The 22,481-nt window shown below is 41.9% G+C and overlaps 1 protein-coding gene across 2 annotated transcripts in view; it reads left to right on the top strand.

Annotated features, from left to right (window-relative positions):
- The first annotated feature begins 313 nt into the window (after nucleotides 1–313).
- The window catches only part of gnl2 (G protein nucleolar 2), a 29,860-nt gene continuing 7,692 nt past the window's right edge, over nucleotides 314–22,481 (top strand). The window contains exons 1-10 of one of the 2 annotated variants that reach the window (XM_080006096.1): nucleotides 314–489; nucleotides 2,247–2,331; nucleotides 2,682–2,776; nucleotides 3,582–3,721; nucleotides 15,945–16,129; nucleotides 16,297–16,363; nucleotides 17,917–18,075; nucleotides 19,812–19,922; nucleotides 21,044–21,172; nucleotides 21,996–22,100. In XM_080006096.1, the coding sequence (XP_079862222.1) occupies nucleotides 426–489; nucleotides 2,247–2,331; nucleotides 2,682–2,776; nucleotides 3,582–3,721; nucleotides 15,945–16,129; nucleotides 16,297–16,363; nucleotides 17,917–18,075; nucleotides 19,812–19,922; nucleotides 21,044–21,172; nucleotides 21,996–22,100 (1,140 nt within the window). In that variant the 5' untranslated portion in view covers nucleotides 314–425. Of the gene's footprint in view, nucleotides 490–2,246; nucleotides 2,332–2,681; nucleotides 2,777–3,581; nucleotides 3,722–15,944; nucleotides 16,130–16,296; nucleotides 16,364–17,916; nucleotides 18,076–19,808; nucleotides 19,923–21,043; nucleotides 21,173–21,995; nucleotides 22,101–22,481 lie in introns of both variants that reach the window. The other variant, XM_080006095.1, reaches the window with a different exon arrangement.

Below are 22,481 nucleotides of genomic sequence, written 5' to 3'. Positions count from 1 at the left end.
TACGATGACTGTGTAATAGCCATTTTCAATTACTTTCAAAGACTACATATTTATCATTGAAAATACTATAAAATAAAATAAAATGAATACACACCTCAGGTTTTCAGTCACAGTGTTCAACTCTGCGGAGAAACAACAAAATTACAATTAGAATTCAAGTAAAATAAAATAAATACGCGCTGAGGTTTGAGTCGCGTCGGACGTTCCTGGTTCCTGATTGGTCGGCGTCGCTGTCGCTTGTTGATGACACAGCACCGCGGAAGTGAAGCGCCGTCGGTGAGGAAACACGTGTGCGCAGCGCTGCTCCGCGGAAAACAACAAGACAAACAGGATCCTTTCGAGTGGCGGAGCCTTCATCAAACACTTCGTCTTGTTGTTAACATTTTTTTTTTATTCCGGGGAGACTTTACAACACAGCCGCCAACATGGTGAAGCCACAGTTCAAGGGGAAAAGCACCATAAACCCGTCCTCGTCCAGCTCGAACCCCGGTGAGAAGTCTGTTGACAGTTGTCCAGTGAGGTTTACATAGAGAGACAGACAGAGATAGAGGAGTATTGTGATGCTACAGCAGCACACATTGAAGCAATAGAGAATAATAAAGTAGTAAACATACATAATAAAGAAAGAAAGTAAAAATTAATTATACATGCAGGTTGATATGACAACGTCACAAGAAAGGGCCTCGAACTATTGGGCATAAATTCATTTGAGAAGTAATTTGCCTGGGAATGATGGTGAATGTGAAATATTTGAGAATGACTTAATAATACAAGTAATACAATTAATAATTCAAGACAAATCTTGATCTAAAACCATTCGCTGATAAATTATGACGCGATCCTTCTGAATTGGTCTGTCTAAATTGGTGACCCCTCATATTGAGAGTAATATTTACCAATTTCTATTAAATGGATTTTGCTTATTTGCATTTTGTTATTACTATCTGATTGCCTTCTGTTAATGTAAAGCACTTTGAGTTGCATGTTGCGTATGAAAGATGCTATACAAATAAAGGTTGTTGTTATTATTATTATTATTATTATTATTAGGGGTAATATTATTCGCCTTAATAATAATAATAATAATGAAAATAGTAATTATAACCCAGAATGACAATAATGCAAGTGTGACATCTGACAGACAGCTTGAGGCAGGGCTGCGTTTAAAGGAAGCTTGGGAAACTAACTTGCGCTGCGTTTTACAAAACATGTGACGAACATCCAGTCGTACAGAGCAGAGAAATAACCATGTGACACGAACAGCCAATCCTACAGAGCAGAGAAACGGCCATGTGACGCAAACAGCCAATCGTACAGTGCAGAGAAACAGCCATGTGACGCAAACAGCCAATCGTACAGAGCAGAGAAACAACCATGTGACATGAACAGCCAATCGTACAGCAGGAGCGCCGATGCTTCCTCCGCTCTCTCTCCGGCCGGCAGCGCGCAGCGGGGATGAGACCCCCAGCATGTAATCACAGAGCGCAGATTCCAGAACCTCGGAACCTCCGAAACCTGTGATACATACCTAACATGACTAAACTGGACCCTGTGTAATGCTGCCAGCAGCTATATTTATTATTATTAATATTATTATTATTATTATTTATTTTGTTTTACACTTAGAGCTGTCACAACAATGGCATTTTGGTTGTCATGCAAATTATTCAGATTAACAATTTAAAGTCTTTATTCGTTAATTGTATGCCTCTATAACAGTGTAAGGTTATAATAGTGTAATAATACATGTCTAGCTATTGCAAAACCTTTTGACATTGGATTATAACACTGATAGTTTATTTGCCTGAACCCAAATGATGGAAACCACCAAATTCACAGTTTATTTATTTTGACATTTCGATCATTGGTTTAAAATAACTTTAAGATCTGGATGGAAACATAAGATGGAATTTAACAAATGCACAACATGAATGTAGTCAGTTAAAATAATTTATATCAAGCGATAATTCTGAAAGCTCTACATTCCCGCTCTCATCTTTTATTTTAATTTTTTTTTAATCTCTAATGTTTGCTTTAACGCCTCTTTATGTGATTTGTCTTTTAGCTCTTTTGTCTTTTTTGTCAAGCTCTTTGTGACTTTATTTTCTGAGAAGTCTCACGGGTTGCCGTTATCCAGAGAGCATCTCAGATGCCATAAAGCCAGTGGACACAGTGCTAGCCTGTCAACTCTGGCTAAACTCTACCATTCCATTACTATCTTACTAGTATATTCTGAACTTTCACAGATCGCGCAAAGGGTGCTGGGGAGAGAAACATGAGGGACCGCTCGACCATCAAGCGTCTGAATATGTACAGACAGAAGCAGAGATGGTAACTAATGATGGATTTACATTTTCTAGTGTGACGTGCATGATAATGTGACAAACTGAGTTCAGTGCAAGGTGAAAATGTGTCTAAACAGAACCTAGGTGGATGGCGAAGTTTCTGACGCTGATATATCTGGTCCACTCATTTGGCAATTCAGAATGTTACAGTATGTGACTTCAGTTTGAAATATTGTAATCAACAATGTAAACAAATTGTGAGGTGATAGGTACTTTATCCTCCCCGGGGAGAAATTGCGGAATATTTTGAGTAGGCTCCGTTGTTGTGTATTATTCTAGTGAATTGAATCCTCCTCATACTTATTTTTTCTCTCCAAACATTGTTGCTCATCCCAGTGACAACAGAGGAAAAGTCATCAAGCGGTTGCCCTTCCAGTCCACGGTGGCTTCAGGAACTGTGGCCAGAGTGGAGCCCAACATCAAGTGGTTTGGTAAGCGCTCCTTTTTCCCCTCGTGCGTGTGATTTCAGCTGTCTTTTACTTCTATGTCCGACGGTACGACGGGGAAACAGGCAAAATCTGGATTATCTGCCTCGTCAGACTGAGTTTCTAAAAAGTGTGTGTGTGTGTGTGTGTGTGTGTGTGTGTGTGTGTGTGTGTGTGTGTGTGTGTGTGTGTGTGTGTGTGTGTGTGTGTGTGTGTGTGTGTGTGTGTGTGTGCGCGCCTCTCTTCTGTCTTTGTGCACACTGCTTCCTCTTTCCCCTGAGCCGGTGTGTCCTGCTCCTCCGGTGCGCTCCCCTCAGGAGCCGCAGTCTGCCCAACACAGCTTTTAACTCTGGTTTGATCAACAAGCTGAAGAAGTTAAATTGAACTCTACCGCACTACACATTTAGTAAATTTGTCAGGTGCCTATAGCTGAGAAGCTGCTGCGCAACGCACCGCCATTACCACTACCTGGTAGTATGGATTCCACATCATGTGATCGGCCACAGATAGAACAATTTCGCAATATACAATAAACCCTAAAAATTAACAACAGACCATGAAACCATAATAAGCAATAAATAATTAAATAAGCAATTAAACCAAACTGTAAACAAAAAAATCTGTGTTGACGAACACTGACCTCATTTTCCAGGAACAGATCTTTTCATAATTCAGTTATTAGAAAATTGCCATTCAGAGAATGAATCTGTACCAATTTGAGATTTTTCTTGTTCTTCAAACGCTCGTCGTCATTGCTCTTTACCATCAGTGTGACTGTTCTCAAACCTCTTCTTCCTCCTCCTCCTCCCAGTGAACACGCGTGTGATCAAGCAGTCGTCGCTGCAGAAGTTCCAGGAGGAGATGGGCGCGGTGCAGAAGGATCCGTACCGCGTGGTGATGAAGCAGAGCAAGCTGCCCATGTCGCTGCTGCATGACCGCATCAAGGCCCACGTGAGTTCCACGAAGCACGGACACTGAGCTCAGTTTGGCCCCAGGACTCATGTCAACAAAACATGGAGTTGACATGAACCTCAATAACGCTAATGACGTTCGGACCTTCAAAAGAAATCATTCATATTATTAATCAGAGGGAATTAAGAGCCGTCCAAATACTGTGTCTGTACTGTATGAATATCTGCTATGTTCATTACGAAGGTGATAAGTAATGAAGTAGTGGTTACTGAGGGATTACTTTGAGCTGAGCAACTGGAGACGCAGGACTGGGAACCGGGTTCAGCAAAACATCATTTAAACATAGAATCTACTCCAGTGCGAACGTTTGACACAATTAACACGATTGGCGGTTGTTTCGGCACCTTGAGTTTTGCCCCCAGCGTCTTGGAGCAGAGGGTATTGTCTTTTTTCCAACGATTTTGGAACCTCATTTTATATTCTTGGCGATTTTATTTATTTATCAATTTATTTTTTTATCATTCAGATTTGGCTTGGTGGTTAAAAACACATTTTTCTGTGGTGTGTCAAACTCAGAACACATTTATCTTTGCTTTTCCAGGGACTTAAATCGAGAATACAATATTGTGATGCTGCTGATATGTCAGTCTTTATGTTGTAATATTCAGATGCTGAGAGAGAGATGAAGAACAATACTTGGAGAAGAAATTGGGACAACAGACCAAGATAACCGTAAATCTCCCTCTTCCACTGTTACCTACAGAGGGGTTGTTAAAAGATTAATTTGGATTTTAATGTGAATTTTCAAACCAATAATCATGTCTTGGCCAATTCGGCTTGGCTAATATTAGTGATTATAAAGTGGACAATAACTTCTGCCCTTTCCTGGCGACCTTTTCCCACAGTTTTATTGTGAGTGTTTACAGAGAGTGGTGTAAAGCTCATTGTTCTTTAAGCCTGGAGTGACCCGACGCTGCCAGCGCTAAAGCTTTTCCTCTGACACGTCAATGCTTCCAAGCTCATCTCCAGTTCTTTTCGCTCTCACGCAACTTATTATTTCATCTTTTCATGTTTCCCTTTGTTTGGGAGAACTTTGAGGACCATTGCGGAGTAATTTAGATTTTTCTCTCCATCTGTCTCTCTATCTTTTCTCTCTGTCTCTCAGCACCTGTAAAGGGTGCTGAGAGGGCAAAAAAGTATTTAGTCAGCCACCAATTGTGCAAGTTCTCCCACTTAAAAAGATGAGAGAGGCCTGTTATTTTCATCATAGGTTCACCTCAACTATGAGAGACAAAATGAGAAAAAGAATCCAGAAAATCACATTGTCTGATTTTTAAAGAATTTATTTGCAAATTATGGTGGAAAATAAGTATTTGGTCAATAACAAAAGTTCATCTCAATACTTTGTTATATTCCCTTTGTTTGCAATGACAGAGGTCAAATGTTTTCTGTAAGTCTTCGCAAGGTTTTCACACACTGTTGCTGGTATTTTGGCCCATTCCTCCATGCAGATCTCCTCTAGAGCAGTGATGTTTTGGGGCTGTCGCTGGGCAACACGGACTTTCAACTCCCGCCAAAGATTTTCTACGGGGTTGAGATCTGGAGACTGGCTAGGCCACTCCAGGACCTTGAAATGCTTCTTACGAAGCCACTCCTTCGTTGCTCGGGCGGTGTGTTTGGGATCATTGTCATGCTGAAAGAGCCAGCCACGTTTCATCTTCAATGCCCTTGCTGATGGAAGGAGGTTTTCACTCAAAATCTCACGATACATGGCCCCATTCATTCTTTCCTTTACACGGATCAGTCGTCCTGGTCCCTTTGCAGAAAAACAGCCCCAAAGCATGATGTTTCCACCCCCATGCTTCACAGTAGGTATGGTGTTCTTTGGATGCAACTCAGCTTTCTTTTTCCTCCAAACACGACAAGTTGAGTTTTTACCAAAAAGTTCTATTTTGGTTTCATCTGACCATATGACATTCTCCCAATCCTCTTCTGGATCATCCAAATGCTCTCTAGCAAACTTCAGACGGGCCTGGACATGTACTGGCTTAAGCAGGGGGACACGTCTGGCACTGCAGGATTTGAGTCCCTGGCGGCGTAGTGTGTTACTGATGGTAGCCTTTGTTACTTTGGTCCCAGCTCTCTGCAGGTCATTCACTAGGTCCCCCCGTGTGGTTCTGGGATGTTTGCTCACCGTTCTTGTGATCATTTTGACCCCACGGGGTGAGATCTTGCGTGGAGCCCCAGATGGAGGGAGATTATCAGTGGTCTTGTATGTCTTCCATTTTCTAATAATTGCTCCCACAGTTGATTTCTTCACAACAAGCTGCTTACCTATTGCAGATTCAGTCTTCCCGGCCTGGTGCAGGTCTACAATTTTGTTTCTGGTGTCCTTTGACAGCTCTTTGGTCTTGGCCATAGTGGAGTTTGGAGTGTGACTGTTTGAGGTTGTGGACAGGTGTCTTTTATACTGATAAGGAGTTCAAACAGGTGCCATTAATACAGGTAACGAGTGGAGGACAGAGGAGCCTCTTAAAGAAAAAGTTACAGGTCTGTGAAAGCCAGAAATCTTGCTTGTTTGTAGGTGACCAAATACTTATTTTACCAAGGAATTTACCAATTAATTCATAAAAAATCCTACAATGTGATTTCCTGGATTCTTTCCCCCCATTCTGTCTCTCAGAGTCGAAGTGAACCTATGATGAAAATTACAGGCCTCTCTCATCTTTTTAAGTGGGAGAACTTGTACAATTGGTGGCTGACTAAATACTTTTTTGCCCCACTCTATGTATGTGTGTGTGTGTGTGTGTGTGTGTGTGTGTGTGTGTGTGTGTGTGTGTGTGTGTGTGTGTGTGTGTGTGTGTGTGTGTGTGTGTGTGTATATATATATATATATATATATATATATATATATATATATATATATATATATATATATATATATATATAAATAATATAAATAATATAGTGTTATTTATTAATATTATTATTATTCTATGAGGCAGTTGTTTAAGTTGATGTGTTTAAGCAGCGTAAGGATTCAAGCCTCTTTGGCAAGGAGCACATTGTGATCCTAGACGACTGAATTTACACACCCGATACTGTGCTCATGTGCTGTACTCATAGAAATGCTCGGATACTCAAACCCGATGCCAACTTAATGCGGTGTAGTTACCTAGTTGACGCTCAAAAAAAGAGCGAAAGAAAGGAAATGTTGTTGTTTCGGGGAACTTGAAGGTAAAGGAAGAAGATTAGTTAAATGATTTATCTAATATCGCCTGACAGTATTCCACAGTTGTGCAGACTGCGTATCCACTGCTGTCAGCCAGTCTCCTCTGGTTGTTCGTACTCGTAGCGCACATCACCAGTTCTGCTCATGATCAAAGTTTCAACTCTTTCTTGAAGAGTCACTCAGTAAAGCGATTCGTTCGATTTGGTTCCATTGGTTTAATGCACAGTGAGTGAAGGAGGGGACTTCCAGTTAACAAGAGCGAGAAGAGTCGGCCATTTATTATAATGTTTTTTTTTTTGTTTTGTTTTTTTTGCAGTGTCAAGTCACACTTTATTTGTAAAGCACATTTCATACCACGGCAACACAATGCGCTTTACAAAGAAATACAATCAAAGAAAATATGTAATGTCTGTGCAATCATAAGAACAGTCAGTGCAGAATAAACAGATCTCACAGCATACAGAACACCTACGCAAATCTCACAACATAGAGAACACACACACACACACACACACTCAGAAGTCAGTCATAGACTGTCGTGAACAGCAAGGTTTTTAACCTGCTTTTAAAAGTGTTCAGTTGGGGGCTTCGCTCAGATCCCTCAGCAGGGTGTTCCATTTACTTGTGGCATAGATACAGAAGGCAGCCTCCCCTGCTTTAGACTAAGAACGAGGGATAGTTAAAAGACAACTGCCTGTGGACCTGAGAGTTCTTGCTGGTTTGTGTATAATTAGCATTTATTTTATATACTGAGGTGCAAGGCCATTTAGAGCTTTATATACAAGCAGCAGAATCGTCAAATCAAATCCTGGTTTTATCTGGGAGCCAATGTAGAGATCTAAGAACAGGTGTGATGTGTTCAAACTTTTTAGTCCCAGTGAGAACGTATGCAGCTGCAGTTTGGGTTAACTGTAGCCGCTGCACAGCTGATTTCGGGATTTGTTTTTCAGAGTCTGCTTTTGACAGGAAGCCTCTTCATTTTGAAATGTTTTTTTAAGAAGAAGAACAATAAGAATCTTTATTCGCCACATGACACACCGCACTACAACAAAACATGCACATATATATATATATATACACACACACACACACACAGATGCACATGCACATGCTTTTTGGATGGTGGCCAGTAAAATGGTGGCCTCTGCATTTCACCCATCCTGGCTTGTCCTCGCTCCGGGGGTGCAGCCAGGAGCAGTGGGCAGCATCGTCGACGTGCCCGGGGACCTGGTACCAGGTGTCCATCGCTGGTCAGACGATGGTGATGTGTGTATGTTTTTGGTGGTAACATTCAAACTCCACACAGAAAGGCTCCTATTTGGGAGATAACCCGCCAGAGCACGGTGCCAACAGCGCCCCATGGTAGAAGGTTGATTTTGTGATGTGATTGATATGGCTCTCAAAATTTAGATTGCCGTCTATGATTACACTCAGATTTCTGGCTTCATTCTTGCTCTCCAGAGACAGAGAACTGAGATGAGCTGTATTTTCCTGTCTTTGAACCTTTTTTATCAAAGATGAGTTATTTCTGTTTTATCTTTGTTCAGTTGTAAAAAGTTCTGTGACATCCATGCATTAATATCATTAATACACTGAGTGAGGGAGTGTATGTAGGTCATCAGGAGATAGGGATATGTACAGTTGTGAATCATCTGCATAGTTATGGTAATTTATCTTGTGTTTCTTAATATGTGCAAGTGGGCGCATATAGAGTTGAAACAATAATGGGCCAAGAATTGAACCTTGGGGCACTCCACATACAGTATCCACTTTGTTTGACACAAAATCTCCAATGGAAACAAAGAACTGCCTGTCCTGTAGGTAGGTTTTGAACCAGTTTAGAGCCAGGCCAGATAGGCCGACCCATTTTTGTAATCTTGCTCATAAAATGTAATGGTCAACAGTGTCAGGCAGCACTGAGATCCAGGAGCAGAAGAACAGATCGTTTTTCAGCATCTGTGTTTTAAGTGCAGATCGTTTTACTTTTATAAGAGCTGTTTCTGTGGTATGGTGAGGTCGAAAACCAGATTAAGTGTCTAAAAGGCTGTTTGAGGTTAGTTGTTAAGCTCAAGGTAAACTGTTTTTACCTTAAAGTAAAGTATTTTGCTGAGGAACGGCAGGTTGGAAATGGGCTTGTAGATGGCAATAACTTATGCATCAAGATTGCTCTGAGTGGTTTATTGACAGATGTTTTAAATGCTGCAGGAAATATACCTGATTGAAGAGAGCCATTTAAAATGTCTCATACCTCATGTGCTAGGCAGTTAGAAACAGTTTTAACAAAAATGTGGTAAGGAGAGGGTCCCAACTGCAGGTGGAGGACCTGAGTTGACCAACAATAGTGTCCAGTTCTTTTATGTCTAAGGGGACAAAGTGAGACATAGCAGCAGTCATATTACTGGAGAACTGGAGGATAGGTTCATTTCTGGATGTTGAGGCAATAATATATCCTAGTAAATTTCATTATGAACTTCAAGTTTTGTCTTTCTCCATTTTCGTTCTTCCTGGCGGCCCTCTCTCTTAAGCTGCCTAACAACCGCTCCATTTCTCCAGAGCGCTTTTTGTTTTTCTATGTTTTTAGTTTTAACAGGTGCAATGTTATCAATGATATTTTGTATTTTGGAGTTGAAGTTGTTCACAGGATCCTCAGTTGGTGATGCCTTGAACAGCGGTAACTAATTTACAATTCTCTTAAAGGTTTCAATGGTATTATTGGGAATGATACGTTTTTTAATTGTGTGGGTACCCCTCTGTTGTACAGGGAGAGCAGACACGTCAAAGAATATGCAACAGTGAACTGAAATAGCAACATCCAGGACATAGGGTACAGTGATATTACGTCCTTTTGATATGACCAAGTCCAGAGTATGCGCCTTATTACGGGTGGGTCCAGAAACATGCTGAGTGAGGTCAAACGCCTCCAATAGGCTAATGAAGTGTTGAGAATCTGGGTCTGTTTGATTGTCAACATGAATGTTAATAACACCTGAGATAATTATACAATCATAATCAGTGGAGACCTTGGACAGTGGCTCAGAGAATTCATCAAGACAGCCACATTCAGATTTTGGTGGCAGGTTATGGGTACTTATAAGGTCATTAACTATAAATGACTTGTTAGTTAGTGACCTGATGTTGAATAAAGGCATTTGTATTGTTCTGGGTGCATGGCTTGGCAGGGCACTGATAGTTGGAGTCCAAACCGGTAGTAAATTGTTTAGATTCCTGTATGTTACAGGGAAGTTACGTGACTTTGCTCTATGGGTTATAATTACAGGAATTTGTAAAGCAGAGTGACGGTCATTTATGTCAGTAGAGTGGATCAGACTCACCAAACATCAGGAGTGAACAGAGGATTTTAACGTAAGTTCCATGTTCATGGCCAGGAGACGTGATCCGTGAACATTTGGATGTACTCCATCATGTCTGAAGACATTTGAACAGTTTTAGAAGGTGCCAAAGTTGTCCACAAACGCTATGTTGAGGGAGCAGCAGTATCCCTTGAGCCATGTGTGTAGCTGAAGGAGGCGTGAATTTTACGTCTCCAACACTGAGACACGGCAGCGGGCCGGAGACGGTGAAAGTCCTCTCGAAGTGTCTCCGATTGTTTGTTCCTGAGATTGTTGGTTCCGACGTGGATGAGAACAGTGGAGGCAGACGGGTTTTGATCCAGCAGGTGGCGGTAGAGACTGTCTCGGTGCCCTCGATTCCACGGTGGACTCTGAGGCCCCCCCCCCCCCAAACGGGGGAATTCAAGTTCAAGAGATTATTTGTCACATACATACACATACGGTCATACATATATGCAGTGAAATGTCATGACACCCGGTGATTATGCACAATAAGCTCTATAAGCTCTAAAAATACAAAAAAAAACAAAATGTGCGTAATCGACACAAGGTGCTCGCGCAGGCAGCCGCAAAGGGAGGCGCCACAATCACGATTCTGCGTTCTATAATTATATAATAGCATTAATTGACTGTGTTGTATTAAATTCCCGCATATCCCTGACATCGACTGTGGGCTCCAGGAATGGAATGGAATCTGTTCTCCAGCCAGAGAGTCTCCGACACAGAGCGGCACAAGGAGCGCACACAACGCCGGCCACAGCTCACCACCAGGGTCCAAGGCCCGGGGTGAAGCAGGTCCAGGACTTGGGCAATGGCTCCTCTATCACACCCGGTTGGGCATCAGATGGACCCGACTCACCCACAGTGAGAATGGATCCCTGGATCCATTCTCACTGTGGGAGAGTGGAGTCTGTGTCTGGCCCGATCACAGCGGAGGACATGGAGCAGGAGATGTGCTTAACCTGAGCTCTAGCGATGGAGATCGGACGCACAAACAGTTCATCCTTTTTCTTCACGTCCTTACGCAGGCTGTGGAGGTCTTTGAAGACCGACTTCTCTAGAGCGCCGAGTCTGTTGACCAGGCGCAAACAGTTCCCACAGAGGTAGGCATCGATGCCGGCATAGTTAGCAATATGCTAAGCTGACAGGCTAACAAGCGCTAGGCAAAAGTCCACATTCCAAAATCTGATAATCAGTTCAGGTAAGGGTCAAAGCCAGGAAATAGTAAGGATGCCACAGTGCAAACAACAAGAAATCTGTTATCCAAAATCAGGTAAAGTTGGGAAACGATTCAATGAAGTAACGCACTCAGAAAGATGTCACCGGAACATAGTGTGTGGTGTGAGGTTGGTGTGGCTTGAGCAGCTGCACCTGACCTGGATCTAGGTGATTGGGATCAGAGTGGCTGCATACCTGTTGCTCGTTGGTTGGTCTGATGGGTAGCAGGTAAAACCCCCATCTCCACACACACTCAGGATAGGCGCTCGGTCATGACACAGGTCCATCAGCTCCTGGGCTAATTCCAACTGGCCCTCTCTCTACAATAAACCGTGTCTACAACCCTTTCTTCGGTGTCTCTGTGCCGGAGGGCAATGAAATTGCCACTTGGTGGCGCGTGGTAGGTGAAACTGCCACACAATGATTGTAATTTACTTTGTAACGGCAAGTAGCATAGAAATATAATAGAAAAGTATATTTGCACTTAAATGTTAAAGAGACTTTCATTTGAAGTTTGAACTGGATATTTCCATATATGTTGTGTCCAGTTACAGGTTGAATTATACTGAAACTTGGTGACAGTCCCACATTCTATTTTATTGTAACTCAGTGACCGTTCCATGTTCTATTATATTGGAACTCGAGTGACAGTTCCATGTTCTATTTTTGTTTTATAGTGAATAATGAACAATAAACACCGTCAAAATCAGCCATCTCACCATTGTGGTGAATTAGAGGCGTAGTCTGTATGTGCAGCGGTCCTGTCATGTGAATGTGATCAGATCATGCGATATGTATTTGTTTTGACGTAGGGCTACGACGATAACCGCATGGAGCTCATTACTGCAAAGAATTTTTATTTATTTTTGTATTTCATTTTTTTGCTGGTGAAATTTACAGGAGGATATGAAATATAAACACAAGCATTGCTAAGTTATCATCATCGACCGTCTTCCATCCTATGTCCAAGAACTTCAGTTGCTCGGCCGAGTCTGCTGCCGCCTGTGACGTCAGTGTTACGTGCGAGGCAGTCCATCTGTCCGATTATTATTAATTTATTCCAGGGCTGTACTCGACTCCGAATTTTGTCAATCTAATCAGATAATGCTGATCAATGCGAATATGAATAGGGCACAGCGATCGAGGTGACGTTCGCTAACACAGCTAAAAATATATTTACACACATATATAAAAATATATTTATGATTCGCCTTACTTCTAATTCCTCATTGAAATGTTATCCCTATGCATTTTGTAAGATTCTATCTGTTTTACTCTGTTATTGTAATGCACATTGACAAAAAAGGAAAAGTGCCCCCACCACCGACGCAGTAAAAAAACAATTCATGGTCACAGCCCTACATTGTCGTGCAGATATACCCGATGAGACCAAATTATAAGAAAATGTGATTTCTCCGATGATGGATATTAACTCAAAATGATAAGATGACAATGTTAAAATATTTAATAATCAATGTTTTATTATGAAAATAAAATGAAATGAAAATCTGTATTGGCGATGTGTATACTGTACATAGTATTACTACATGAATGTTGTTTACCTGGGGAACAGATGGCATCAGGATGCATTATGGGAAGAAAGCCAAGCCGGCAGAGGCATTGTGATGCTCTGGACAATGTTCTCTTGGGAAACCTTGGGACCTGGCATTCGTGTGGATGTTACTTTGACATGTACCACAGACCGAAACATTGGTAAGACCAAGTTCACCCCGTCATGACACTGATGGCAGTGTCCTCTTTCAGCAGGATAATGTGTCCTGCCACACTGCAAACAATGTTCAGGAATGGTTTGAGGAACATGACACAGAGTTCAAAGTGTTGACTTGGCCTCCAAATTCCCCAGATCTCAATCTGATGGAGCATCTGTGGGATGTGCTGGAACAACAAGCCCGATCCATGGGGGCCCCACCTCCAACTTCTGGGACTTAAAGTATCTGCTGCTAATGTCTTGGTGCCAGATACCACAGAACACCTTCAGGGTCTGGTGGAGTCGATGCCTCCACGGGTCACAGCTATTTTGGGGACAAGAGGGGAGCTCCACAATTCAGTATCAGTGTTATTAGTCGTGCTTCTAGTGTATCCCTCTGTCTGTCTAAGGGCTGAAAGGTGGATTTTATTTGTTTGTGTGAAAGATGTGAGGTGTTTTAAAGAAATTGACATGGTTGTACAGGTACATAGTACTGGGCGATGTGACCAAAATTGTCATCAAGACTAAATGTTTCTTACCAATTTATAAAAATATTAATGACAATATATATGAAAATACAAATTTCTGTTAAATGCTTAATTTATTATTTTAATATTTTTTTTATTTTAAATAAAGAACACAGTTGTTTGCCATGATGCTTAAACACATTGATTGGCGGAATGAAATTCTTCAAAATAAATTTGATAAAAATAAATAAAAATCTGCAAAGAAGTTCCAACAAAACGTAGCAGCATTTACCGTCCTCCATTCTTTTTTACTCAATAAATCTCTGAGAAAATAGAGGAAAACAAATATTAATATAAATGCTAAACACTATTTTTATACAATGAACATTGCGTAGCACTCGCAATGTAAGTAAGACGTGAAGAGGAAGCAACAAGTCCAGCTGCTTGAATGAAGTTTATTCTGTAACGCTTCTATAAATGAACACGGCTACGTAAGACTACATAAAATTATTGAGCTTGTTTTATTTTGGCATTGAGGAAAAAATGATTGCCTGATTTATTGTTATTGTTTTAATGGCCGGCACGAGTTGTACATGGGCTGTTGTATGGGATGTTTACCTCTCAAGGGGTCGTCATAGCAACCTGGGCCATGCAAAGGGTAAGGCAGGCAAGAGAAGCCGCTTTGAGACGGGCAATGAAAACATTCTGGTGTTGTTTTTGAGGTGGAATCGGATGATGGTTTTGTTTTCTTGGATGCTGGATGTACAATATCATGTTCTAACAAGTCAAAACCAGTCTGTGTCAGCGTGATCTATTACTTATTACCCTCAATATGTTTTTGGCTGATCTGTTTCCAACTCTGTTTTTGCCCTAAGCGGTCAGTGAGTGGTGAGTGAGGAGGCTTTGGTGCTTGGGCTGTCGATTGGGATTTTCATCTTCTGATCCATCCTTTTCCCAAGTCCTTGAACCGAACACTCTCGGTTCTGGGCCTCCTCTGGTCGGGACTCTGTTCTGCTGAGTGGTGGCACCGGCTCGTTCGGGAACAGAAAAACCGCAGTGTGTTTGGTTCACGAGGCAACGTTTGGTTTCTCAAAGAAACTGGCGATCCCTGTGAAATGTCCCTGGTGGGCGGTCAAACAAAACACAACCCCAAGCTCTAAACATTGCGTTTCTGACAAAGATCTGTAGAGTGTTTGTTTGGTTTCCCACGGCAGGGGTACCTCCGAGCCACGGCTTTGGGGGGGTGTTTTTTTGGAGATGATTTGGAGTTCTAATCAGAGTTGGCGCAGGGAAAGCCGTGTTATTGGCCAATTCTCTGCATATTTGCGGGGATCTGTTTATAGTGTTCTCCTGGAAAGACTGCTGGTTCGACGGTATCGAAAGGTGGTTGCAACACGAAACAATCGTTTTTCTCCTGTTTTTGTTTTGTGTATTTACATTTTTTTTTTTTTCCCCCTTTTTATTGAATTTGTGGCCGCATGGCTTTACCTTGAGCTTACTCGCTGTCCAGCTGTAACCGAGCAATAAATCAAACGTTTCTCTTCCATTTATGGTCAGTAAACGAATCTGTTTTGTATGTCTGGTGTTTTTCTCTTTTATGGGGTAACTCGGTGTGTGTAATGATGTTTACCAGGCTGTAAAGTTCTTCAGCGTGATGGGACAACGCACCTTTTAGAATATTTACGCACCGGCGAAGCGTATTAAAACTTTTCCTACCATGTTGGCTGCTTGTATATTTTTGGCTATTTTGAGTTTGGCTCATCTTGAAATAAGGTGGAGCAGATTTTCTCCATTTTCCACTATTGAGAGTTGCAAATGTCCTTTGTATAATGTGTCTCAAAGTGCGAACAAAGTAAAATATGAACACAATTATTCATATAAAAAGAACTTTATTGGTAGTTGATGTGGTGACACCCATCCCCAAACCATCATCATCATTTTAATCAGTTTTTATGCGTAACTTATTCGTTTTAAGCCCGGTTCCAATCAAAACAGTGGCTTCTGGTCTTTGTGTCCGATGTGCCGCAAGAATTCTAAATTCTGGACGCTCGGCTGCCAGAAGCAGACACCACAGAGGGGCGGAGCTTATTGCGTGCCGTTTCCAGCTCCATAGAAATATATGAGACTTCGGGTTTGTTGTTGTCGTTTCCCACATTCTGTATAAAGCCGTTTCCATACTGTGATCGTCCTGGTTCTCTCTCTATTCAGCCTTTCCTGTGGTGAAAAATCGCGTTGTCTTGAAAATGGAGCTGCATAAAATGCACATTTACTTCCCCTCCCCTCCCAGAACTCCAAGGTCCACATCTTGGACACGGAAGGCTTCGAGACCACATTTGGGCCCAAAGCCCAGAGGAAGAGGCCGAACCTGGTGGTGGGGGATGTGAAGGACCTGTTGGAGCAGGCCCAGGCCTCATCGCAGAGCTACGACGCCGACAAGGACAAGGACCTGGTCACCGAGGACTCAGGAGTCCGGTAAGAGAGCTTCCTACACCTCCAGGGGGGTTCAGGCCCTTCAGCAGAGCCGGGTTACACGAAAAGCGTAAGATGTCAGACTCATCAGAGCCCAGTTATCCGCACTATGTGCACAGTGTCGTGAGATTCGGTGACGAGATGTGTGTTCCTGTTTCGTTTTCTTGCAGCGAGGAGGTCCGCGAGGAGATCTTCAAGAAGGGTCAGTCCAAGAGGATCTGGGGAGAGCTGTACAAGGTAGCACAACCACACACCAGAGTTTCTGTTCGAAAAGATTGGTGCCAGTCCAAGTGTCCTAGGAGATTTCAATGTCCCAGACACACAGGAGAGATTCCGGTCAAATATTATCTGTGTTTATTGAGAGTAAAAGCAATTGATAAGCAGGCTTTATAGAGAATGACATCAAGGCATGTAGATGTATAATATTTTTTATTGAATCTTCAAATTAAATATCCTCGTCAGTTAACGCTTTTTTAAAAATAAATAAATACAGCAAATTCTACTACTTTAAATCAAATTATTTCCTTTCGGGAACAATAAGTAACAAGTGCAGCCGCTTCAATTAATATTTCACTTAAATAAATTTTTTATCAAATCAAAAACAAAAGTAATATGACAAGTAGGTCTAAATAAATAATAAAGTGTGTGGTGTTGTCCGTCTTCATCGGGACGTCCCTTTGACATATTTTACACAATGAATATTTACCGTCTGCTTTGGGTCGGAACTTAAATATACAAAAAAAACACCAAACTATGGATGTTTGTGTCTCAACGACACATCAGCTTTCTGTTTCTCCTCAGAGTTTTAGACGCTGCGGCTCTGTCTCTGCTCCGTGTGTTTACTGTGTTTACAAACGAAACCTGTCCACAAGGGAGGGGGCGGGGCTTAGTTATATATCAACAAACGTGATTGGTCAGAGGTGAAAGGTCAGCTTTAGATCATCCAAACTGATTGGCTTGCTGTTGCATTTGCCAAGCACGGAAATGAACAGATCTGTCGAATTCTATATCGAAATGATCGACCCAGCACAAAATCCAATAGTGCTTGGAGGGGGTTATTTTCACCGAACATTATGACCGGAGAGATTTAAACATGCCCGACTTGAACAAATTTTCCCGGTCAAAAATCAGCAATTACCTGATAATGGAAACTCTAACACACATAATATCACAAACATAGAATATATGCCCAAACTAAATTTTGTATTCAGCGGGGGTGTCACGATTCAGAGTTAGATTTCAAAATCACAAGTATGTTCATGATTCTCCCACTAGCGGTAGCAGAGGGGGAGATGATGAGCAAATGTTGCAATAATCAATCCAATGAGTCATTTCACCAAGCGTCCTGTTCCGCCAGAACTGCTTGGGCCAATATGTTACAACACGGCGCTTTACGTTACTTGTGCGTGCATGGGAGAAAGTGTAAACATAGGTGGCAGAACGTGGCGTTTGGCAAAATGACTTCCAGTCACAGTGGACCAAATTTTTTCCAATGTCAGTTTTTTTTCAATATCATGCAGCCCTAAATCTAAATAACATTGCAAAAGGTTTAATTGTTCATTGTTTATTTTTAGGTTGATTTTTCTGGTTTATTTTTGTTGTTATTTTTAATTGTTAATTATTTGCCATTATTGTATTTTTCCACAGCGTTCATCTTTTTGGTTTATTGCACGTTGCCCTTTATATTTATTATTATTATTTTATCAATATAGAAAAAATGAAGGATCCACCCATCCACAACAGAAGAGTGTTTTCTTCAGTTTGGCAATTGTCTTTGTCGCTTTCTGCAGGTGATCGACTCATCTGACGTGATCATCCAGGTGCTGGATGCCCGGGACCCCATGGGGACCCGGTCCAAAAGTATAGAGACCTACATGAAGAAGGAGAAACCCTGGAAGCATCTGATCTTCGTCCTAAACAAATGCGACCTCATCCCCACTTGGGTCACAGTAAGCCACCGATGTCCAGTATTTGTTATATACTGTATATATGTTGTTTTTTTATTATTATTAAAGGCCTGTCTTTTGTGTAAAACACTTTTAATTACCCTTGTGTGCTGTACAGATACACTTGCATTGCCAAAAAAACAGTCAACAAATTTAGATTGATGGTTTCACTTGAAGTATTAATCTTGAAAATCATCAAAAAGAAGAAATGTTATGCGAGAAATAATAGTAGTAGTAATAATAGTTATTCTCTTTTTAGGTTTTACTTTGTCAAGATATTTACTATTTTTTTGTGGATTCCCTAATTAGCTCCCTGTAGAGTTAGCGCTTGAGGAGGTGGAGAGGGAGGTAGAATAGTGAGAGTAGAGGTGTAGTAGAGGGAGGTAGAATAGTGAGAGACAGTAGAGTAGAGGTGGAGAGGGAGGGGCAGTGGATAGAGAATAGAGAATTAGGAGAGTAGGGAGGGAGAATAGAGATGTAGTAGAGGGAGGTAGAGTAGTGAGTACATGTAGTGTTGAGGTGGAGAGTAGATGGAGAGTAGAGGTTAGGGGTGGGAATCGCAGAGTAACTCACGATACTATCACAATAGCGATGGTGTCATGATACAGTGGTTCTGCGATGCTTGATACAAGATTAGTTAAGAGAAGTGACGCAAGATAATTGATCTAAGATACATCCCGATATCTGTGTAACTGGAGAATAAAAGCACCCTAAAACGGTAAAAGGCAGGAATTTGATTTATTCACTGCATTGTGGTGTCAGTTTTACAAAATTTGAAAACTGAGATGAAACCATGTACAACTGATGTCCAATATTTAAATGATCTCTTAAACACTCCATTGTTAAATTAAAGCTTAAAGCCAAACAGCAGAGGCACATGACACCGTCTTCCTTTATACATGGTAGTGAATCATGTTTAAACCAGTATCATGTTCAATTTCTGACGTTTATAACAAACTGAATTTCATGAAAATCAGTTGAGAATGAAGGTTCCAGTGGATGAGTAGAGCAGTCTGCATCTCTCAGTACACATGCTATTTGTTTACTACTGGATGTTGAGCGCTCCAACATGGCCACATTGTCTGTATCCACAGCTCATTCACCACATGTGGTAAAGTATCAGCAACACAGGCCACGTAGCGTCAACCAATCACTGTGCTCCAGAGTCAAACACAGCAGCATCGGTCCTGTCTCTGCTTTTCACTCTAACACTCATCCACATTTAAGGAATTATGACTTTAAAAAGTAACAGCGTCAGTACAACTCTGTTTCACCACCATGGTTCCATTTTCCAATGAATCCACGGTTCACATGCGAGCCCAACCGTGGCGGGCGACCCGTGCGGTTCTGTTGGACTCTTTCAGGGCACCACCATGTTTTGATAAAAAACATCGATATTTGGAGCCAGTGTATTGATTAAGTATTGCAAGAGGAAGTATCACAATATATTCTAGTATCATTATTTTGTCCCACCACTGGTAGAGAGAGAGAGTGGCGGGAGAGTAGAGGTGGAGAGGGAGGGTGAGTAGAGGTGGAGAGGGAGGGAGAGTAGAGCTAGGGATGGTGCGGGGAATAAGAGACAGGTTGAGTTGGGGATGTAATAGTATCGAGGTAGAGTTTGTGGACAATCTGCTCTTTTGTTTTCTCTTCATCCTTTTTTTTTTATATAATAAAACGCTGATTTTAAAATGGATGTCACTTGTTTTCTCTGTCACGTGGATGTTATCCTGCTGTAGAAGCGCTGGGTGGCCATCTTGTCCAGCGAGTACCCCACGCTGGCCTTCCACGCCAGCCTCACCAACTCCTTTGGGAAGGGCTCGCTCATCCAGCTCCTCCGGCAGTTCGGCAAGGTGAGCTGCAGCCTCAGAGCCACCACGCCTTGAAGAATAAACCAAAATGTTTGTGAGGTTGTTTTGTTTGGTCTTCACTGTCTAGCTTACTTTCCTGCTTCACTGACAGGATTTGATGTAAATCAGGACTAAGCTAATCCTGCTTCAGTTAATTCAGATTTTAAAAATGCCTTTTGGAGACGTTGCTGCATTGAAAGACCCTTTCCCACACGGAATCCATAACATCACTGGATAAAAAATATCCAGCAAAGGCAGGAGATAGTCATTGCCACATCGAAAAAGAAGATTCTTTATTTATCACAAGGCGCACACACACCACACACAGATGCACATGCTTCAAATGGTGGTGGTGGTGGTTACATGGAGGAAACCATGTTTTGGGTGGGGGTCCTTACTGATGTTACATGGAGGAAACCCCACATGAACACGGGGAGAACATGCAAACTCCACCCAGAAAGGCGCCCCATCAGGAGATAACCCACCAGAGCACGGTGGCAACAGTGCCCCAGCTTCGGCTTCACCCCTACTTGATGGCAATGTTACTGCTTCCATTCCCACACACTTCCATTCACAGCTGTACCAGCAATTTGCCAGAAATGATCCCACTTAGAGTGGGTAAATTTACGGGAAGACTTTTACAGAACATCGAGACAGCTTCCTTTCCCACATGACATCAATGCAGAACATTGCCAGTAGATTTACAGCTTTCCGTGCACGTTGGAAAGGGGCTGAAGATAAATTAGTTCTAGACTAGGAAGTCAGAGACGAAGGACATGGAGGAGGAGTCAGCTCCTTCTGTCTGGTCTTGATGCTCGTCTTTGTCCAGGTCAACCTGGAGGCCACGCCCATTAATCCAAAGGTTGAATTCAAGCTTCACTTAGACGTGGGTTCGCTCTAATCTTCCTTCAGGAAATCACATTTTCTTAAATCATGACTAGGGCGACTATGAGACTATTTTAAACCAAGATTGAGGCCATTTCAGTCCAGGTTAAAACATTTGATTTCAGTCTGAGATAAGGCCTGTCACCCTGTAATGTGATGTGTTTACCGCTGGGTGGTGCAGGTCAACTAATTATTTCAACACAAGATCAGGGTTGTTGTTGTTTTCCGTCCGTTTCCAGCTGCACACTGACAAGAAGCAGATCAGCGTGGGCTTCATCGGATACCCAAACGTGGGGAAGAGCTCGGTCATCAACACGCTGAGGTCCAAGAAGGTCTGCAACGTGGCACCCATTGCAGGAGAGACCAAGGTACTGCACCACCCGACCCCACCACCTGCAGCCACAAACCCTACTGACAGGGAATGGATCGGGAAGTGATACTGGTACCAGAGAATATCCCCGATACAAAGACCTGATACAGAGCTGTGTCCAATATTCCACAAAAGTAACTTAAGTTTAAAAATTCATTTTTGAACACAGAACCATGTTAGATCTCGTCTCAAAAGCAGGAAAATAAACTCATCCCATGCCGATCAATAGGCTGTGAATTACCACAAACTAACGGTCGACTAACTTGGTTAATTTTACAATATCTTTTGACAAATACCTAGATATCTGTAATTGACAATTTTACTGATGATATTATGCCTGAGATGTCTGACCTCAGTCCACCTGGGAAGTCTAATCGGCCTGAACACCTGAGGGTTCCCAGGGAACAAATATAAATATTATACATTATTGCCTCAAATCGTGATGGGGGACTTTATCTACCTCAACTGCAGAGGGGACCAGGCTTTTATTGGAAGAAGGCTTAACTATCTACTTCACTCTGTTTAATACATGTATTTGATCATAATTTAGTATGAATTTTAAATCAAACATCTGTTTGGGTGCCATGCAAACACATGTACGGTGAAAAAACAGCGCTGGTTACTACCCTAAAAGTCAGACCTGTGGTGGTAGCTGATGGAGGGGAATTACAGTAATTCAGAGTTGGCCTTGAATGCACCACTTTTTTTGTGTGAAGCCTTTGAAAATTGAAAGAATTGTGCTTCAGAAGTACTTGAAAAGTGCTTGAATTTCATCTTGTAATGCCAGAACTCACCCCACCCTCCACAATCCACACCCCCAGGTGTGGCAGTACATCACCCTGATGAGACGGATCTTCCTCATCGACTGCCCTGGCGTCGTCTACCCCTCTGAGGACAGCGAGTCTGATATCGTGCTGAAGGGAGTGGTGAGTCCAGAACCTTTCTACTCTTCTTCTTCTCCTCCTTCTTCTTCTTTTCCTCCTTCTCCTTCTTCTCCTTCTTGTTCTTCTTCTTATTATTCTTCTTTTTCTTTTTTTTCTTTTCTTCTTTTTCTTCATCTTCTTCTCCTCCTCCTCCTCCTTCTCTTCCCTGGGGGTCCAGAGGGATTCTTGAATCTGAAAAACAACCCCCACTGTTGAAATGTCATGTTTCTTTTTGTTTTTCCCCACAATTCCACACGTACCAGTCATAATAATAACCTTCATTTGTAGCTTTCATACACAACATGCAACTCAAAGTGCTTTTCATAAACAGGATACCAAATAATAAAAAACAAATGAGGAAAATGCATTTAATAAATATTATGC

This window comes from Zeus faber, assembly GCF_960531495.2.
Source record: "Zeus faber genome assembly, chromosome: 8".
NCBI lineage: Eukaryota > Metazoa > Chordata > Actinopteri > Zeiformes > Zeidae > Zeus > Zeus faber.
Note: the sequence above shows the minus strand (reverse complement) of the source record. Positions and strands in the feature narration are given on the sequence as shown.